We start from the raw sequence: 20,308 nt of genomic DNA, 5'->3' as shown, positions 1-20,308 counted from the left end.
GCGGGAGCACACACAATTTTTTTTCCACGATTATAGCCTTAAATTTCACCCCTAGAGTTCCAAAATTTTCCTAACACAAACTACTAAATTGATTAAACACTGACATACATAAATCGTTTTGATATGACATGGTTTACTATATACTATACGTAAACCATGTGTCATATCATGTCGGGTTCGGGAATGATTTTACTGAAGCCAGCAATTCATTTAGCGGCTATTATGCTATGTAGAACTCTATGAACTATACATATACTGTACTGTATATATATATATGTGTGTGTCTCAATGACATGTATATATATAATATATATGTATTCTATGTGTATATATCTATTCTTTCAATTCATGTCAGTGTGATTTTACTGTACAGCGAATTGAATTGCCGGCTTTTAAAAAACGGAAGAAACCGATGAAAAAACTGATGCGACGGATTGTTTCTCATGTCAAAAAACTGAAGTGTGAAAGTAGCCTAAGATACTGAGGTAAAAAAACTGACCAAATACTCAATGTCTGCACATGGCGGAAAGAAAAAGTTCTAAAATCACAAATGACCCAATTCTGAAAGAAATAAAATTAATTAACATTCAAGAAGAAAAATAAAGACGTTCCAGTCATTTCCCAGCAGCAGCCACATTCCAGTTTGGCGTCGCCTGTCACACTGCTGTGTCCTGTGTGAGGGCTCCAGGTTTGGGCTGCAGCCGGTATACAGTACTGCACTGACCGCACACTACAGGGTTAACCTGACACCTGTACAGGAATGTAGTAAAGCCTCAGTCAGTGGCAGGGCAGGACAGCCTGAGCGCACAGCACACGCCTCAGCCTCCCCCCGCACTGGACAATTATAGGTGCGCCTTCCATTTTATTCTGCCTCACTGGATCAGCTCACTGTGAATAAAGGGGAGCACGCCCCACCCCCGGACCGCTGCTGATGCTGGACCCTAGATGTTCTCTTTCTGGTCGCGGCTGTGCAGAGTTTCCTCCCGCAGTGCTCCATTAATCCTGGAGACCGGTCACTAACGGAAGTGTCAGCGAGAACATGGCAGGAAAGGAGCCTCTGCTGGGTACTCTGAAAGGTTGGTGGAGAGTGACATTGCAATAGTTCTGTCACTGTGTGTGCAGGCTTAGAAGACTACAAGTCCCAGCGTGCACTGCTGGCTTGCATGTGGGGAAGCCGTATGCTGCTGTTTGGGCTTTACTGTGGTGATGGATGGGGAAGACCCCAGTGAGAGGACAGGGCAGCAGGATAAGATGGTGCTCATTACTGACACCCGAGACTTATGAGCCCCCCAGGTCATTGCAGGTCACAGCACATTGTCACTCTCTGAGCCCCCTCACAAATGTGCAAGTACTCTAAAGGGTTACTCCTAACAGACTGGCAGTAAGGTATCCCTCCCCCCGGAGGATGGATGGAAGATACTGATGTTGGGGGTCCAAATTCCAAATCTGGTGAAATGTTATTTTTGAGTATTTGTTTTTCTTGCATTTATTGTACTGTCCTAAAGACCAGGCAGTATCTTTCCCCAGGACTGTAGTGAAAAGTGGCCAAAAGTGCTCTTGTTGAATATTCAGGGTTTTCTGTTTTCTTCTCTCTTTTTTTTATTTTTTTTTAAATCTGTCATCCAGTTCCAGAGATCTGGGCTTTTTTTAGAGCGCTAATCTCACTGGATTCTTGGGAGACCTGTCTGTGGCTGCTCTGCATTATCACTCCATGTAAAGAGCGTAAAAATCAGCACTAAATAAAAGGCCCATAACTGCAGATTCATTTGGGGTATTTTAAAGAGAGAAAAACAGTGGGTACGGAAAGTATTCAGAGCCCATTAAATTTTTCACTCTTTGTTTCATTGCAGCCATTTGGTAAATTCCAAAAAGTTCATTTTTTTTTCTCATTAATGTACCCTCTGCACCCCATCTTGACTGAAAAAACCCCCCAGAAATGTAGAATTGTTTGCAAATTTATTAAAAAAGAAAAGTGAAATATCACATGGTCATAAGTATTCAGACCCTTTGCTCAGACCCTCATATTTAAGTCACATGCTGTCCATTTCCTTGTTATCCTCCTTGAGATGGTTCTACTCCTTCATTGGAGTCCAGCTTTATTTAATTAAGCTGATAGGACTTGGTTTGTACAGGCACACACCCAGGGGTGGATTAAGGGTAGCCAGGGCCCGGGGCAGTTCAGACTGTGGGCCCCTCTCGTCACGTGACGGGGGTCACGAATCGTAGAGCCACACTCTACATAGACAATAATGGAGTCTCCAGCACCGACCTCCACCCGCAGAGCCGCACTCCACATAGAGAATAATGGGGCCTCCAGCACCGACCTCCACCCGCAGAGCCGCACTCCACATAGAGAATAATGGGGCCTCCAGCACCGACCTCCACCCGCAGAGCCGCACTCCACATAGAGAATAATGGAGCCTCCAGCATTGACCTCCACCCGCAGAGCCGCACTCCACATAGAGAATAATGGAGCCTCCAGCACCAACCTCCACCCACAGAGCCGCACTCCACATAGAGAATAATGGAGCCTCCAGCACCGACCTCCACCCGCAGAGCCGTACTCTACATAGAGAATAATGGAGCCTCCAGCACTGACCTCCACCCGCAGAGCCGCACTCCACATAGAGAATAATGGAGCCTCCAGCACCGACCTCCACCCGCAGAGCCGCACTCCACATAGAGAATAATGGAGCCTCCAGCACTGACCTCCACCTGCAGGGCCGCACTCCACATAGAGAATAATGGGGCCTCCAGCACCGACCTCCACCCGCAGAGCCACACTCCACATAGAGAATAATGGAGCCTCCAGCACCGACCTCCACCCGCAGAGCCACACTCCACATAGAGAATAATGGAGCCTCCAGCACCGACCTCCACCCGCAGAGCCACACTCCACATAGAGAATAATGGAGCCTCCAGCACCGACCTCCACCCGCAGAGCCGTACTCTACATAGAGAATAATGGAGCGTCCAGCACCGACCTCCACCCGCAGGGCCGCATTCCACATAGAGAATAATGGAGCCTCCAGCATTGACCTCCACCCACAGAGCCGCACTCCACATAGAGAATAATGGAGCCTCCAGCACCGACCTCCACCCGCAGAGCCACACTCCACATAGAGAATAATGGAGCCTCCAGCACCGACCTCCACCCGCAGAGCCACACTCCACATAGAGAATAATGGGGCTTCCAGCACCGACCTCCACCCGCAGAGCCACACTCCACATAGAGAATAATGGGGCCTCCAGCACCGACCTCCACCCGCAGAGCCACACTCCACATAGAGAATAATGGGGCTTCCAGCACCAACCTCCACCCGCAGAGCCAGAATCCACATAGAGAATAATGGAGCCTCCAGCACCGACCTCCACCCGCAGAGCCACACTCCACATAGAGAATAATGGGGCCTCCAGCACCGACCTCCACCCGCAGAGCCGCACTCCACATAGAGAATAATGGAGCCTCCAGCACCGACCTCCACCCGCAGAACCGCACTCCACATAGAGAATAATGGAGCCTCCAGCACCGACCTCCACCCGCAGAGCCACACTCCACATAGAGAATAATGGAGCCTCCAGCACCGACCTCCACCCGCAGAGCCGCACTCCACATAGAGAATAATGGAGCCTCCAGAACCGACCTCCACCCGCAGAGCCGCACTCCACATAGAGAATAATGGAGCCTCCAGCACCGACCTCCACCTGCAGAGCCGCACTCCACATACATGGCTGCTCTCAGTGCTCTGTGCTGTGCGCACAGGACCTGTGATGAGGTCACAGGAGGGGAGGAGACAGGGGTCACATGATCGGGGGCCCTGACACCTTACCTCCTGTGATCTCATCACAAGCCTTTGCACGCTACCAGCAGCATCAGCGTTCACGCTACTTGTAGATGCTGCTGGTAGCAGAGCACATAATGCCGCCCCCACGGTCACTCACTTTTAGGTGGGGAGAAGATGGAGTGCCATTACAGCAGCCAGCAGGAATGTGGTGGGGGCCCCCTTAGAAGCTCTTGTGGTGGGGGCCCCGGGGCTGAGGCCCGCCTGCCCTGCCTATAATCCGGCGCTGCGCGGTGGCGGATTATAATGGGGCAATTTACTGGCCTGGGCTGTGGGCCCCTTAACCCCACTGGGCCCGGGGCAACTGCCCAAATTGACCTCATTATAATCCGCCACTGCACACACCAGACTATATAAGACCTCACAGCTCACAGTGCATGTCAGACCGAATGAGAATCATGAGGTCAAAGGAACTGGCCAAGGAGCTCAGAGACAGAATTGTGGCAAGGCACAGATCTGGCCAAGGTTACAAAAGAATTTCTGCAGTACTCAAGGTTCCTAAGAGCACAGTGGCCTCCATAATCCTTAAATGGAAGAAGTTTGGGCCCACCAGAAGTCTTCCTAGACCTGGCCGTCCAGCCAAATTGAGCAATCTTGGGAGAAGAGCCTTGGTGAGAGAGGTAAAGAAAAACTCCAAGATCACTGTGACTGAGCTCCAGAGATGCAGTAAGGAGATGGGAGAAAGTTCCACAAAGTCAACTATCACTGCAGCCTTCCACCAGTCGGCACAGTGGCCCAACGGAAGCCTCTCCTCAGTGCCAGACATATGAAAGCTTGCGTAGTTTGCTAAAAAACCCATGAAGAACTCCCAGACTATGAGAAATAAGATTCTCTGGTCAGAAGAGAGAACTTTTTGGTGATAATTGTAAGCAGTATGTGTGAAGAAAACCAGCCACTGCTCATCACCTGCCCAATACAATCCCAACAGTGAAACATGGTGGTGGCAGAATCATGCTATGGGGGTGTCTTTCAGCTGCAGGGATAGGACGACTGATTGCAATTGAAGGAAACATGAATGCTGCCAAGTACAGAGAGGTCCTGGATGAAAACCTCTTCGAGTGCTCTGGATCTCAGACTTGGCTGAAGGTTCACCTTCCAACAAGATTATGACCCTAAGCACATAGCTAAAATAACATAGGAGTGGCTTCAGAACAACTGTGACCATTCTTGACTGGCCCAGCCAGAGCCTTGACCTAAACCCAACTGAGCATCTCTGGAGAGACCTGAAAATGGCTGCCCACCAACGGTCACCATCCAACATGACGGAACTGGAGAGGATCCCCAAATCCAGGTGTGAAAAACTTGTTGCATCATTCCCAAGAAGACTCATAGCTGTACTAGCTCAAAAGGGTGCTTCTACTCCATACTGAGGAAAAAGGGCCTGAATATTTATGGCCATGTGATATTTCAGTTTTTCTTTAATAAATTTGCAAAAATTTCTACATGGTTTTTTTTTTCCAGTCAAGATGAGGTGCAGAGTGTACATTATTGAGAAAAAAAATGAACTTTTTTGAATTTACCAAATGGCTGCAATGAAAGAGTGAATAATTTAAAGGGGCCTGAATACTTTCCGTACCCACTGTATATAGGGAAAACTCAGGAGATAAAGAGGAAATGTCACCAGGTCAAAAGTTAAGAAGTGAAGAAAATCACTTGTGTTGCCATTCTCCTGAGACCTGTAACGTTGTTATTTTCTGGGTGACAGAGCTGTGTAATGGCTTGTTTTTTTTGCATAGAGCGCTCACATTTTATTGATGCCATTTTGATAGATTATAAGAATCAATGTACTATTTAGTAAACATTACTGTTTCCTATAGCATGCCATGATGACCTACATCTTCAGCAGACCTCCAGCTTTCATGACAACCCATCGGTGCTAGAGTTGAGCGACTTTGGTCGGATCGGGGTTCATGAAACAAAATTTGTTTCAGATGAAACTGGTCCGACTAGGGCAAATAAAGTCAGAGTTTCGTCCGAAACCCGACCCCCAATGCAAGTCAATGGGGATTAAAAGTCGGCATTGAGCCGATGACATTCATCCACTTGCATTGGGGTCGGGTTTCGGACGAAACTCTGACTTTTTTTTGCCCTAGTTGGACCAGTTTCATCTGAAACAAATTTTGTTTCATGAAACCCGATCCGACCAAAGTCGCTCAACTCTAATCGGTGCCTCCTGAGGGAGATGGCAGAAACACTTACCATATATACTTTCATATAAGCCGAGATTTTCAGCCCATTTTTTTGGGCTGAAAGTCCCCCTCTCGGCTTATACGCGAGTCATATACCGGGGGGGAGCGGGGGTGTCAGGATCATACTGACCCCCCCCGGCGCGGCCTCTGCAGTCCCCCCCGCTTCTCAGACGGTCTCAGGCACCCTCCTTCAGTGGTCACGTAGCGCTCATTAAAGTCATGAATATGCACATATTCATGACTTTAATGAGCGGTACTACGTGACCGCTGAAAGAAGGAATAGCTTCCGGAGAGCGTGGGAGAAGCAGGGCTGCAGAGACTGCGCCAGGAGGGGGTATATTCACCTGTCCCCGGTCCACCGCTGTGGCCGCTCTGTCCTCCGCGTCCTCTGGCTGTGATGTTCAGGTCAGAGGGCGAGGTGACGTAGTCAGTGCGCGCCGCACCCTCTGCTGCCTGTACATCACTGACAGAGGACCCGGCAGACAGAGCGGCTGCAACGATGGACAGGTGAATATCGCCAGTGTCGGGGTCCTGAGCCAGCGGTGACATCGGCACCTATCCCCCATAGCGCGCCAGTGTCACCGCCTGCTCAGGACACCAGCAACTGGCCCCCAGCGATCAGAGGTGAGTATGTCAATTTTTTTAATTTTGTTTTTATTTGCATCAGCTTTGGCATATGGGGGCATAATCTATGGGGCAGCATGTGGGGGAATAATGTATGGAGCATTTTATAGTGCAGCATATAGGACATATTATTCTATGGAGCATCTTATGGGGCCATTATTAAACTTTGTGCAGCATTATATGGGGGGTATTTTGTATGGAGCATCTTATGGGGCATCATAAACTGTATGGAGCATTATATGGGGCTCCTGATTCAATATGGATATTCAAAAACATTTAACCTACTGATGTCTCAATTCATTTTACTTTTATTGGTATCTATTTTTATTTTTGAAAATTACCAGTAGCTGCTGCATTTTCCACTCTCGGCTTATACACGAGTCAATAAGTTTTCCCAGTTTTTTGTGGCAAAATTAGAGGGGGATCGACTTATACACGAGTATATACAGTAAGTTAACTGTTTGGGCTCGCTCACACTTGTGAATAAATCGGATTGCACTCGGATCAGTGTTATTCTATGATTGTGTGCTCATCTATGTGTTTTGGTTTTTTTTCAGCTCCGATGAGCTTGGACTGAAAAAAAAAAAAAAAAAACACAGCATGGTGCAATTGCATGCAAAATTTGGATTGCATGCATCCATACAAGTCTGAGTGCGAGTGAAGCGTCGCACTGCACTTGGATGTGCACTTTTCGCAAACGCCATCAACAGAGGTGATGTATAAGTTACTCTCTTTGTCTCCTCCGCACCTGTGCTGTGATTCTCTGATGCAAGAGAATAGTTAAAAAAAAACAGCGTGGGGACCCCTCTGTTCTTGATAACCAACCTTGCTGAAGCTTACAGCTGAGGGTTGGAGCCCCCAGCTGTGAGTTTTGCCTAGTTTGATGAAGAAAATAGGGGGAACCCACGTCAGGTTTTTTCATTCATTTATTCCGTTAGATCGAAGTCGGCGGCTGAGGAATACCCCGATCATCTGTACCAACTGTCACTGTTATTAGTGGCAGTAGGTGTCGGATGATGGGAGTAAGATCCCAAAAGCCACTACCTGCTGTCGTTCGGACTTTAATATAACTCTGATCATTCTCTCCTCGTGCCGACCGCCGGCAGAGCAGGGGAGAATGATGAGAGCATCTTCAGTACCTGCCGCTGGGGAACAGCGCTTAGGCTGTGTGCACACGCTGCGGATTTTGCTGCGGTTCCGCAGCGGTTTTGGCCGCTGCGGACCCGCAGCAGTTTCTGCTGTGGTGTACAGTACCATGATTCCCTATGGGAATCAAAAACCGCAGTGCAGACGGTGCGGAATTTTCCGCGCGGATTATCTGCGGTTTTCAATCTGCAGAAATAATTGACATGTCAATTCTTTCTGCGGATTCTCCTGCGGTTTGCCATCTCCTCTATTGAGGAGATGAAAAACCGCAGGACAAAACCGCAGAGTAATCCGCAGGTAAAACCGCAGGTCTTTTGACCTGCGGTTTCACCTGCGGATTTTACAAAATCCGCGCGGATGAATCCGCACCTAATCCGCAGCGTGTGCACACAGCCTTACTGTAGCGCTTCTTCCCCGGCGGCCGTCCGTGTGGTACTTATGCGGCACACTGTTGCCACACGTGTGTCGTACATATTACACACCCGGATATCTCCGATACCGGTTTTTCCTGTACTGGAAACTTCAGGACGTGTGAAACTGGCCTAAAAATGCTGACGTTGAAATGAGGATGGCTTCTACATATGGATAATGATCCTAAACAAAATCCACAATAGACTACCTCAAAAGGTGCAAGCTGAAGGTTTTAGGCTACTTTCACACATCAGGTTTTCGGCGTCAGGCGCGATCCGGCGTCGTGCCGGAACGCCGGATCCGGCAAATGTTTAGTAAAACCGGATGTGACGGATCCGGTTTTCTGCCGGATCCGTCTTTTTCTTGACAGACAAAACCGGATCCGTCTCATCCGGTTCATCCGTTTTTCTATCCGTTTTTCCGACGGATTACGCCGGATCCGGTTTTTAAAATTGACCCTTGTGGCCTTCCGAACGGGATTGGCTACTGGAAAACTATATATAGCATGTTCCTACAGCCCTTCTTTGACAGGTTGTAGAGGAGAAAGTGCAGGTTGGAGAGAAGAGCAAGTTTACTGGCGAAGATGGATGTTGTCATTGGAAATATTTTGAAGAATTTGGCGGATTTTACAGCGGAGGCAAATCGTTTGAGGGTGATTGTTCTGGAGAAGGAGAGAGCGAGACAGCAGCGCATCAGGCATCGTAGACGACGTTTGTGGATCCACCCCATCACAGCCAAGAGAATGACGCGTGGGGTCTATTCTACACTCTGCATGGACCTTAGACGAAACCCGGATAAATTTTTTGGATATGTTAGGATGAAAATGGAGAATTTTGATTACTTGGTGGAGCGCATTGCACACCTCATAAGAAAAGCGGACACCTATTGCCGCTTCTCCGTTTCACCCGCAGAGCGTCTGATGGTGACTTTAAGGTAAGCCACATTTATTGGATATGATCGCATCAGAGCACACTTTCACTGCAATCTTGTTGGTGGTAGTTTGTATCTCCAAGTGTTATAGGTCAGTTTTGGTATGTAATGCTGTGATTTAAAACTAATTTATTGTTTGTTAATTCCCCACAGATTTCTTGCAACTGGAGAATCACTTTCGTCACTGCATTTCCAGTACAGACTCGGGATTTCCACCATATCTGGAATAGTGAAGTACACATGCCGTGCACTGTGGGACTCCTTAGCTGAAGAGTTTTTACCAGAGCCCACAACAGAGAGGTGGATTGAAATTGCTGACAAGTTTCAACAGATATGTCAGTTTCCAAACTGCTTGGGCGCTGTGGACGGGAAACATATCCGCATTGTAAAGCCAGCTGGATCTGGATCGGAATATTTCAATTACAAGAAATATTTTTCAATTGTCCTCATGGCCATCGCTGACGCGGAATACAAATTTATTGCGGTTGATATTGGGGCCTATGGCCGCTCCAATGACTCTCAAGTTTTCAAACTGTCTGCCATGGGGCGTAAACTGTATGGAAACACCTTCCAGTTCCCACCACCTAGACCGCTGCCGCAAACATCTGGTCCACCTATGCCATTTGTCTGTGTAGGGGATGAAGCCTTCCAGCTGTCAGAACACCCTTTGAAACCGTACTCTAGCAGAGGATTGACAAGACCAAAACGCATTTTTAATTACCGCCTCACAAGAGCAAGAAGAATGGTTGAATGTACCTTTGGTATTCTGACAGCCAAATGGCGGGTCCTATTGACTGCGATCAACCTCAAGACAGAAACTGTGGACGAGGTGATCAAAGCGTGCGTGGTACTCCACAATTTTGTTATATGCAAGGAACCCATTTCCATTGAGGACACCTCTGAAGAAACCACCTTGCAAGATTACCATGACATTACCACTAGAAGTTCTGTGACGGTTTCAGTAATGAGGGACAATTTTGCACTATACTTTATGTCACCTCAAGGCAGAGTACACTGGCAGGATGACAGAGTGTGAAAGATTTGTGCCCCAAACTTGTGTACCTTCTGTACCAACAGTATATACCTTTGCCAACCAAAGTTGGCTATCTTGTCATGGTCTCTATTTTTAGCTTTAGGCCACAGGTGTGTACCTGGTTGTGTTTTATGCAAAGTATTTCACCTTTTAACAAAAGTTGTGTACATTGTTAGGAAATCACCAACAATAAACACAACTTTTTAGGTGAAATACTTTGCTTCAAACACAACCAGGAACACAACTGTGGCAAAAAGCTAAAATTTACCCACAGTTATATACCTAGTTTTGAATACCATTTCACCTTTTAAATACCCTGTATTTAACCTTTTTCGCCGCAGAAAGAAATGACAGACAACCAGTGTAAAATAATTTAACTTTTATTGAAAAATTTTTTTTAGTAAACTTTTTTTAAAATTTTAATAAACATGTTTAATAAAAATTTGAAACTATAAAACTGAAACCATAAAACTGGTCATTTTTATTTAAAAACACACATTATAATTCTGTGTAGTGTGTGGTGGAAATACTGCTGTAGGGGCTGCGGGACACTTCGACACTGGGAGTGTGGAGAGAGGACTGGGATCGTTGTGGGGAAGGAACAGTTAGAGGTGAAGGTGTGGAAAAAACTACAGAATGGGTGGACATGTGGGAAGCAGAAGAGGTGGTGGGTGGTGGAGTGGAGGGTTGGGCAGGGACTGTAGGAGCAGATGATGTTGATGGCAAGTTGTATGGGGAAGGAGTTTGGTACGGGGCAGGTTGCTGGAAGTGGGGAGATGTCTGGTACGGGGCAGGTTGCTGGAAGTGGGGAGATGTCTGGTACGAGGCAGGTTGCTGGAAGTGGGGAGATGTCTGGTACGGGGCAGGTTGCTGGAAGTGGGGAGATGTCTGGTACGGGGCAGGTTGCTGGAAGTGGGGAGATGTCTGGTACGGGGCAGGTTGCTGGAAGTGGGGAGATGTCTGGTACGGGGCAGGTTGCTGGAAGTGGGGAGATGTCTGGTACGGGGCAGGTTGCTGGAAGTGGGGAGATGTCTGGTACGGGGCAGGTTGCTGGAAGTGGGGAGATGTCTGGTACTGGGGAGGTTGCTGGTACTGGGGAGTTTGCAGGTACTGTTGAGGTTGCTGGTGCTGGGGAGGTTGCTGGTGCTGGGGAGGTGGCTGGTGCTGGGGAGGTGGCTGGTGCTGGGGAGGTGGCTGGTGCTGGGGAGGTGGCTGGTATGTAATAGGAGGGGGAGGATGGAAAGTGGCTGGAGGTGGATGGTATGTAATAGGAGGGGGAGGATGGAAAGTGGCTGGAGGGGGTGTAGATGTAATAGGAGGGGGAGGATGGAAAGTGGCTGGAGGGGGTGTAGATGTAATAGGAGGGGGAGGATGGAAAGTGGCCGGAGGGGGTGCAGGTGGAGGAACTACTGTGGTGGGAGGAGAAGGAGGAGGAGGTTGGGAGGTAACTTGCTGGAGAGCAGCGTGGCATGAATGCATTACATGCATCTGCTGGGCAGGAGAGAGCGTTTCCATGCGCTCCACAACAGACCTGAAAAAGGTGTGGTTTGGCGAAGATCTTGCTTCTGAATGCATGGTTTGCAGAAGTGTCTTCACCTCCAGAATGCTGGAGTTGATCTGCTGAAAGCCTGCGGAGATTTGCTCTGACAAGACTTTTAGACAGTTCTGGAAAGATGCATTCAGATGCAAGAACTCTGGCGCATAAGTCTTTTCCTGACCCCTCTGCCGCTGCCGCCCAGTACCCGCAGGTGTACTAGAGGTGGCAGGGGCAGAAGGGTGGGGTAAAGGGAAAGCGATCTCCTCACCAGCAGCTTCATGTAATGTAGGCGGCCACGATGCTCCTGTGCTGGTGGATGGGACAGATGGGTCGAATGTGTGGGAAGGCTGGGAAGGTGCAGATGTACCGGGGCGGTCGAAGTGTCCCTCGGTGCCGGTCTCCTCAGGGATCGCCTCAGAAGGGTCCAATCGTGCAGGCTCCCGAGTGCTGCTCACCGTGCTGTGGAATAAAGAGAAAAAAAAACAATTAAAATACTGACATGGTATGGCCCTGGCTGAAAAAAAAATTTACATCTAACATTTTTTTTCACATGTGGTGTGTAATATTTACCTTCTGGTGACCATTGTTTCACGGAGGAACGACAGGGCTCGTGCGTACTTGTACTTGCTCCTGCGTCTTCCAGATCCACTCGGGGCCCGCATCTCTTTATTGAACTCCTTCTTGAAACGATCCCTCACAGACTGCCACCGATTCACAATTCTGTTCCCTGAAACGAGAAAGGAGTGGTTAGTATACAACATCAGTGTTTCCCAAACTCCAGTCCTCATGGTCCCCAGGGGTCATGTTTTCAGGATTTCCATAGTAAATAGAAATCCTGAACACATGATCCGTGGGGACCACGAGGACTGGAGTTCGGGAAACACTGGTTTACATCAAGCAACCGGTACTGTATATACTTACGCTCTGTAATCTGGGCCCGAACATCGAGGTCCTCCTAGCGGCCCACAAGGAGCGAACAGATTTCCTCCCAGAGTCGTCGGGTAACGATCAGGTCAGCGTGGCGGCGGTCAGCCATATTCCAGAGCGGCTCCCTTTCTCTGACAAGATCGATGAGGCGGTCCATATCAATCCCTCCATCCTCAACGTCAGAGTCGGGAGCACGCTGTGAAGGCTGTTAAAGAAAAAGACAAAAATAACATAATTAGCCTCCACAAAAGAAATGAAATAAAAAGTGCAAAAAAACAAAGCAAAAATATTTATACTTACACGCTGGTGACCGCCGCGTTGCTGTCGCCGACGACCCTGGGAGGCACTGCGAGCACCTCTTGGCCAAGCACCAGATTGGGAAGACTAGAGAAGAAAACAAAAAAAGTTATGTCTTTGGATGTAGGCATTTGTTTGCTGTGTGTGGTCTGCAGAACATTGTTTTCTATGTGTTGTGTGTAGTGTGATGTTGTGTTTCTGCGTTTGATGCAAAAAACTTACCAATTGTGAGCCCACTCCAGGTGTCTGTCCACCTTTTCCTTCTTCTTCTGGGAGCTCCTCTTCATCTTGTGATTCCTGTTTTGAAATAAAAGGCCATGAATAGACAAATATTACAGAGATGATGGATTTTGGAAATAAAAACTTACCGTCAAACGCTGACGATGCGAGGGAGGGCTCCCAGAAGATGATGTGCTGTCTTCCTGGTGGCCACACTCCATGCCTGTGGGTGGTGTTCCAGCTGCTGCCATTGCTGCTGCTGCTGCATCTATTGGGCGGCTGTTGAATAAAGAGAAACAAAGGGCCAATGAATATCTTGATATTCAATAGCCCTAGTTTGGAGGAATGGGTTATTTGATAATTACCGTCTCTCCTCTGCTGCTGGCCTCCCCTCCTCAGCATGTTCTATTTGCTGCTCCATTTGGGGTGGTGGTGGTGCGGATGGTGCTGCAGTGGTCTCCTGCCTTCTCCTGCGCCTGGTTGCTGTCTTGGGTGGCATGTTGGGTGTGGCTGTGGGTCCCACTGTCTTGCTTTTATATATGTCTTGTGGGCAGAGCTACTGAGCATGCTCAGACCAAAAAACCGGATCCGGCCGCCGGATCAGGCTTTCGCCGGATCCGGCGCATTGCGGCGCTCATAGGCTTTCATTGTGTGAAAAAGCCGGACGCGCCGGATCCGGCGTGTCCGGCTTTTTCGCCGGAGACAAAAAACGTTACAGTAGACGTTTTTTCCAGACGCCGGATCGCGACACATTGCGACACATTGCCGGATCCGGCGATAACCGGATGAAACGCATGGCTATCCGGCGCGATCCGGCGCAAATGCAAGTCAATGGGGGGGAAACCGGATCCGGCATTGCATTTCGCCGGATCCGGTTTCTGTCAAAAGCGCCGGATCGCGCCTGACGGCGAAAACCTGATGTGTGAAAGAGGCCTTACAGTGGCCCTTACAGTCAGTTCTCTGATCCGAACATCATTGAAAATCTGTGGCTAGACCTTTAAAATAGCAGTACATGCAAGACAACCAAGAAATTTTACGGAACTGGAAGAATTTTCAAAGGAAGAATGGATGAAAATCCCTTAACCATGAATTGAAAGACTCTTGGTTGGCTACAAAAAGTGTTTACAAGGTGTGATACTTGCAGTAGGGGGTGCTACTAGGTAATTACCATGCAGGGTGCCTAAACTTTTGCATCAGCCCATTTTTCTTTTTGTAATTTTTAAAATGTAATTTCTAGATAATTTTTTTTGCCTAAAATACAAAGAAAATGTGTCATCTCTAACTTTAGGCTTTTTTTTTTTTTTTTTTTTAAGATCATTTCATCTTCAGATTGCTTAACTGTTCACAATAACAGTAATTCTGAAAAGGGCTGCCCAAACTTATACATGCTTCTGTACACTGACTTTGCAAGTGAGACCAGTCTGGCGAGGTGGGGATGTGAGAACATATTTGCAGGCTTCCTCCTTGTATCTCCTCCTTGTATTTTTATAACCACCAATAAATATTTTTTCTCTTTCAGCTTGTGTACTGGGATTGCAGACAGAGAGTTCAGAAACTATCACTGATGACTGTCCTCATGTGACTCCACTATGTGATACTATAGAAATGATCCTACGGAAGGGACTGAAAAGTAAGTACTACAACCCATCCTTTACGGTAAAATAAACCAGTGTTTGGGAAGTATGTAAGGTTATATTATACATTGCTCAAAAAAATTAATGGAACATTAAAATACCACATCCTAGATATCTCTGTGAATAAAATATTCCAGATGCAAATCTTTATTCATTACGTAGTGGAATGTGTTGAGAACAATAAAGCACAAATGATTAATCAAAATTAATATCCCATGGAGGTCTGGATTTGGAATAATACGCAAAATCAAACTGGAAAATCAAATTACAGGCTGATCCAACTTCAGTGTAAATGCCAAAGACAAGGAAATGATGCTCCATAGTGTGTTTGTGTGGCCTCCCTACAATACTTGGACATGGTCTTGATGAGGCAGCAGATGTTCTCCTGAGGGATCTCATACTTGGATTAAAGCATCTGTCAACCCCTCGACAGTCTGTGGTGCAATGTGGCATTAGTGGATGGAACCAGACATGATGTCCCAAATGTGCTCGATTGGATTTAGGTCTGGGGAACGGGGGCAATCCATAGCATCAATGCCTTCATCATGCAGGAACTGCTGACACACTGCAGCCACATGAGGCCTAGCATTCTTATTAGTGATGAGCGAGTATACTTGTTACTCGAGAATTTCCGAGCATGCTCGGGTGATCTCCAAGTATTTGGATGTGCTCAGAGATTTAGTTTCTGTCGCCGTAGAACATGCTCTATCTCGAGTAACTAGTATACTCGCTCATCATTAGTTGTTGTTCATCAGAAGGAACCCAGGACCCAGTGCACCTGCATATGATCTCACAGTGGGTCTGAGGATCTCATTCCGGTACCTAATGGGTACCTCTGGTTAACACATGGAGGGCTGTGCGGCCATCCAAAGAAATGTCTCCCCACTCTATTACTGACCCACTGCCAAACCGCTCATGCTGGAGAATGTTGCAGGCAGCAGAACATTCTCCATGTCATCTCCAGACTCTGTCACGTCTGTCACATGTGCTCAGTGTGAACCTGCTTTTATCAGTGAAGATATTCACAGGGCGCCAATGTCAATTCTGCCGATCTTGGTGTTCTCTGGCAAATGCCAGTCACCCTGCACGGTGTTGGGCTGTAAGGAAAACATCCCCTTGTGGACGTCAGGCCCTCACACTACCCACATGGAGTCTGTTTCTGACAGTTTGAGGAGACACATGGATGTTGGTGGCCTGCTGGAGGTCAGTTTGCAGGGCTCTGGCACTGCTTCTCCTGTTCCTCCTTGCACAAAGGAGGTAGCGGTCCTGCTGCTGAGTTGTTACCCTCCTACAACCCCCTCCTGGTGTACCCATCTGTCTTCTGGTATCTGTTCCATGCTCTGGACACTGCAGACCAACAGGGATGCCAACGTATTAAAAAAAAAAAAAAAACTCTGTACACCTGGACTCAAATTCACGGATGGCCTTAAATTTTTATGGATATTTCACTTGCTTCTTAAAGACCAAAATAGGAGTGTTCTCCGACAAAGAAAGGAATCTCGGAGGACGAAAATCATACCAGATCTGTCTGATCCATAAGTAACCAAATAATGTCTGTAAAGTGCTGTGGAATTAATGGTGCTATATAAATGAGTAAAATAAAAATAAATTGTAGAAAGCAGATCAAATGTTTAAATAAAAAGCAACATAAAGCACAATTATATAACACAAAGAACAACATAAGGCACACACCATAGTCTTATCAGCCCCATATATTGCTCCATACAGCATAATGGCCACATATATTGCTCCATTCATAAAAAAAAAAATCATCAAATACTAATCTCTCCCCATTCCCTGTTCCAGTGTACGCTGCTCTGGTCATGTCTGCTCAGCGTTGTTCTGACTGTGTGATGTATCTCACAGAGCGCACTGTAATGACGTCAGCGTGACATCTGCACTGAGACGTCAGCCAGAGCGAGCAGACTGGAGCAGTGCACATTGGCGTGCTGACATCAGGCCCCTATGACTACCTGTAGTGTACAGAGTCCCAGATCACCAGCCAGCTGAATGCCACCATTTCGCCAGAACGCCTCTTCTTGAGTCTGAAGGTTAAAATTCACGAGTGGTGCTTTTTTCTGCTGAACGCTAGAGATGGTAGATAAAAGCAATAGGTTTTTTTACGGACTGTCCATAAATATATGGACGGTTGGCAACTATGCTGACAGACACAGCTATCCTTCTTGCCACAGCTCGCATTGATGTGTCATCCTGGATGAACTGCACTACCTGAGCAACTTCTGTGGGTTGTAGACATTGCTTCATGCTACTGTACCATTAGGGTTGAGAGCAAAGACAATGCAAAAGTGACCAAAACAGCCAAAATGAGAACTGAGACATGGTCTGTGGTCCCCTGCAGAACCACTCCTTTATAGGGGTTGTCTTGATGATTGCCTATCATTTCTACCTGTTGTCTGTTCTATTTGCATAACAGCAGGAGAAATTGATTCACAATCGGTGTTGCTTCATAACTGGACAGGTTGATTTCACAGAAGTGTGATTGACTTGGAGTTGCATTGTGTTCCCTTTATTTTTTTGATATATAATATTCAGGACAAACCATTGCGTGCTCCATTTGGGCATATGAATGTCATTACTCCAAGGCCAGCAGAATAAACCGCAGTTCACATAGACCATCTATCATTCTGAGGACCCCAGGTTACTCACGTATTACACTGATGGACAGTTAGTTGGTTGCAATTCTCGCCAATCGCCCTCTCCAATTTCATTGGTTATTTTAATAAATGTGAGCCATTGTCTTCCAGGTGGAGTGCTGGGTTTGAAGAAAAGAGATTACTGGCATTGGATTGAGGACCTTCTACAACTTGATGCCTGTGGCAGGTGTGAACCAAAAAAATGCATGTCTGACTAAAGTTCATGAGCCTGTGAAAGCCGAGCTTGAAAGGATAAGTCATTACTTTAATAATTAATGGGATCTCCCACCGATCCCAACAAGGAAATGGAAAAGGCTGTGTAACACTGCATCCCCTACTAAGTTTTCTCTTCATGGTGGCAGTCCGTTCTCTGCCTGTAATTGCAGCCGGTGTATAACGATGCCTCTGTTCTGCTGCTCCTTCGCTTGTCAGTGGGTTGCAGCAGTGATGTCACAACAGCCAGGCTTCAGCCAATCACTGAGCACATCAGCTGCCTATGTAGATCGCATGAGCTGCAAATCTACAGCCAATCAACAAAGACTGGAGCAACAGAGGAGAGGCATCACTGGAGCCAAGGAGGGTGAGTACAAACTCCGTTTTCTTTAGGCTCACAGATTGATATTAACCAGGGCCGGACTGGCCATCTGGCAATTCTGGCAAATGCCAGAAGGGCCTGTCTGGTCATGAGCTGCGTTGTCTGCTACGTTGTTAACAGGATCAGTGCTCTCAAGACACCCACACTATTAAGAGCTGTGACGGAGCACAAAGTCGCTGACTCCGTCACTTACCACAGTATGCCACGGGTATCATTTAGAAATATTGGTCTTGTAGTAAATCTTCCTTTCCTCCTTGCAGGGTAATATTAGTAATATATCCCATCTGGTGCTCGGGAGCGGGGACAGCATGGACCTGTGTGATTTCAAATGCCGTGGCAGAATTTCAGTCCCTGTCCATACCTGATATTGACTCATAATATTTGGAATGTAGTAACCTCTTCAAGCTTTGCTGCAATTCCCTTGAAAAGTTCATGGACACCGTACCACTGGGCAAAAAGATACTGTAAAGGGGCCTAAGAGCTGTGATCCCTTCATTCTCATATGGGTGTCCCAATTATAAAGTGAATACATATCGTAGATGTTTTCACTTTGTGAATTGTAAATCCATGTCAGTAAATGACATGTTGCTTGTCTAAGCTGTTTTCACTTGGATTTAGCCACATGTGAATTGACACAGAAGATAATGAAGGCTTGAGGCTTTTGCAAAGCTGTGTATATGAATTTTGATCCAGCATCGGTGAAAACAGATAATTTCCAATGCTTTGACCAGTGCAGTGGTCTTTTTAAAGGCCTTCTGTAGGCGCATGGAGCCAGGTATATGATTGTGTATCGTCTGCCATAACGCCATCATCATATACCCAGCATCTTCCTCATACTGATATCTTTGAAAAAGATCATTAGACTGATCAAATTGTTGGAATTCATCAGTTTTCACTAATTCCAGATTCTAATACTTTTGCAAAGGTGTGAAGCCATCATCTTCTGTGCCGAGGTTACCTCTTACGATTCACAGGACCACCATCCTTTCCTAAAAAGCACGAAATCTTCATTGCAGTGTTATCAATCCCTTTACCATTTGTGAATTAGCCCCAAAGAATCAGGCCAATCCATATTTGGACCTGTTGTAGTTCAAACCGTGGCTGAAATTTGAGGCTCAGCCAAAAACTCGGCCGACATTTCCTCGAAATATGATGTATGTAACATAATGTATGGTTTCCTTTTAGTCTGATGGTATATCTTCTCTCCTAATTGTCTTTTGTTAGACTTCAGCATATTTCAGTGATGGTAGAGAAGACTGTGGCTTGCCCCAAGGTTTTAACCCCACAAGGACGAGGAAGATATTTTCTACGCCTGGCTCTCAATAGAAAAACTTTAGCAGCCACAGTCCAACATTTGCAGCACACGCAGAGATTACTTGAGGTGGGTCCTGCAAGTTTGCTATCACAGCATTCTCTAAACCAAGGGTTCACAATGTTCTCTGGCCTGACGCATACGTTGTCCGAATGTATGGGCTTAACACCTTGGCGTCTCAGCCAATTTTGACCTTTATGACAATTTTTTGCTTGAGGATGAGTTTACCATTTACCATTTTGGAAGGGGGCTTTATAATGGTTCATTCCTGGGGGGGAAAGGGGTATATTTTGGCACTCATCATCCTCCTGTGACACAATCGGCTTCTTTAAGGCCAATTTCATACATCTGGGTATCACAGTATGGACCGCGATGTATGTAATGGACACAGGTCTGCTGACATGAACTTGACGGCCTCATGGGTATCTATGACGCAGTTGAATTTGGGTCTGCTGCCAGATTGTGCACTGCTGTCCATTCCAGATTTAGGCTGAATCATCAATATTGGTGTAAACGCCCAGAATGCCTATGGCAGCTGGACCTTTAAATAAACCCCTGGATGGGCTGACCGAGCAGAAGAAGCATTCTCTCTGTCAAACTCCTCACATGGGGCTGGCACTATTGACGACTGCATGTAAGAGGTTACAGATAAAGGATTTTCACTACATTTAAACTTACTTTGTTTGAACGCTAGGTGGGGAATTAAAAATAAAAACAAAAATACCTGGACTGGCGCCACTCTTGAGCGCTTTCAGTACTTCTCAGGACTAGCCACTGTGTTACCGGCTAACTCCTGACGTAGACAAGATCACGTGACGGCGGCAGCCTTCTCATATCATCTAAACTGAATTTTCCTGTTTGGATAGAATGTGAAGACTGCAAAAAAGTATTGTTTCTCAAAGCTTGGATTGCCCTTGTAATGTACCAGCTGCCTTCTTAAAGAACATTTCCCAAGTAA

At 46.8% G+C, this 20,308-nt stretch overlaps 1 protein-coding gene across 6 annotated transcripts in view; it reads left to right on the top strand.

The window, feature by feature from the left end:
• Positions 1–729: 729 nt before the first annotated feature.
• LOC141099868 (uncharacterized) overlaps positions 730–20,308 on the top strand; it is an 84,012-nt gene continuing 64,433 nt past the window's right edge. For 2 of the 6 annotated variants that reach the window (XM_073587926.1, XM_073587927.1), the window contains exons 1-4: positions 735–1,076; positions 14,675–14,785; positions 17,555–17,630; positions 19,263–19,419. In XM_073587926.1, coding sequence (XP_073444027.1) covers positions 1,040–1,076; positions 14,675–14,785; positions 17,555–17,630; positions 19,263–19,419 — 381 coding nt within the window. In that variant the 5' untranslated portion in view covers positions 735–1,039. Of the gene's footprint in view, positions 1,077–14,674; positions 14,786–17,554; positions 17,631–19,262; positions 19,420–20,308 lie in introns of all 6 variants that reach the window. The other 4 variants (XM_073587928.1, XM_073587930.1, XM_073587929.1 and 1 more) reach the window with 4 other exon arrangements.

This window comes from Dendrobates tinctorius, unplaced genomic scaffold (assembly GCF_039654945.1).
Source record: "Dendrobates tinctorius isolate UK_male_01 unplaced genomic scaffold, ASM3965494v1 ptg000103l, whole genome shotgun sequence".
Taxonomy (NCBI): domain Eukaryota; kingdom Metazoa; phylum Chordata; class Amphibia; order Anura; family Dendrobatidae; genus Dendrobates; species Dendrobates tinctorius.
This window is presented reverse-complemented; position numbering and strand designations above follow the sequence as displayed.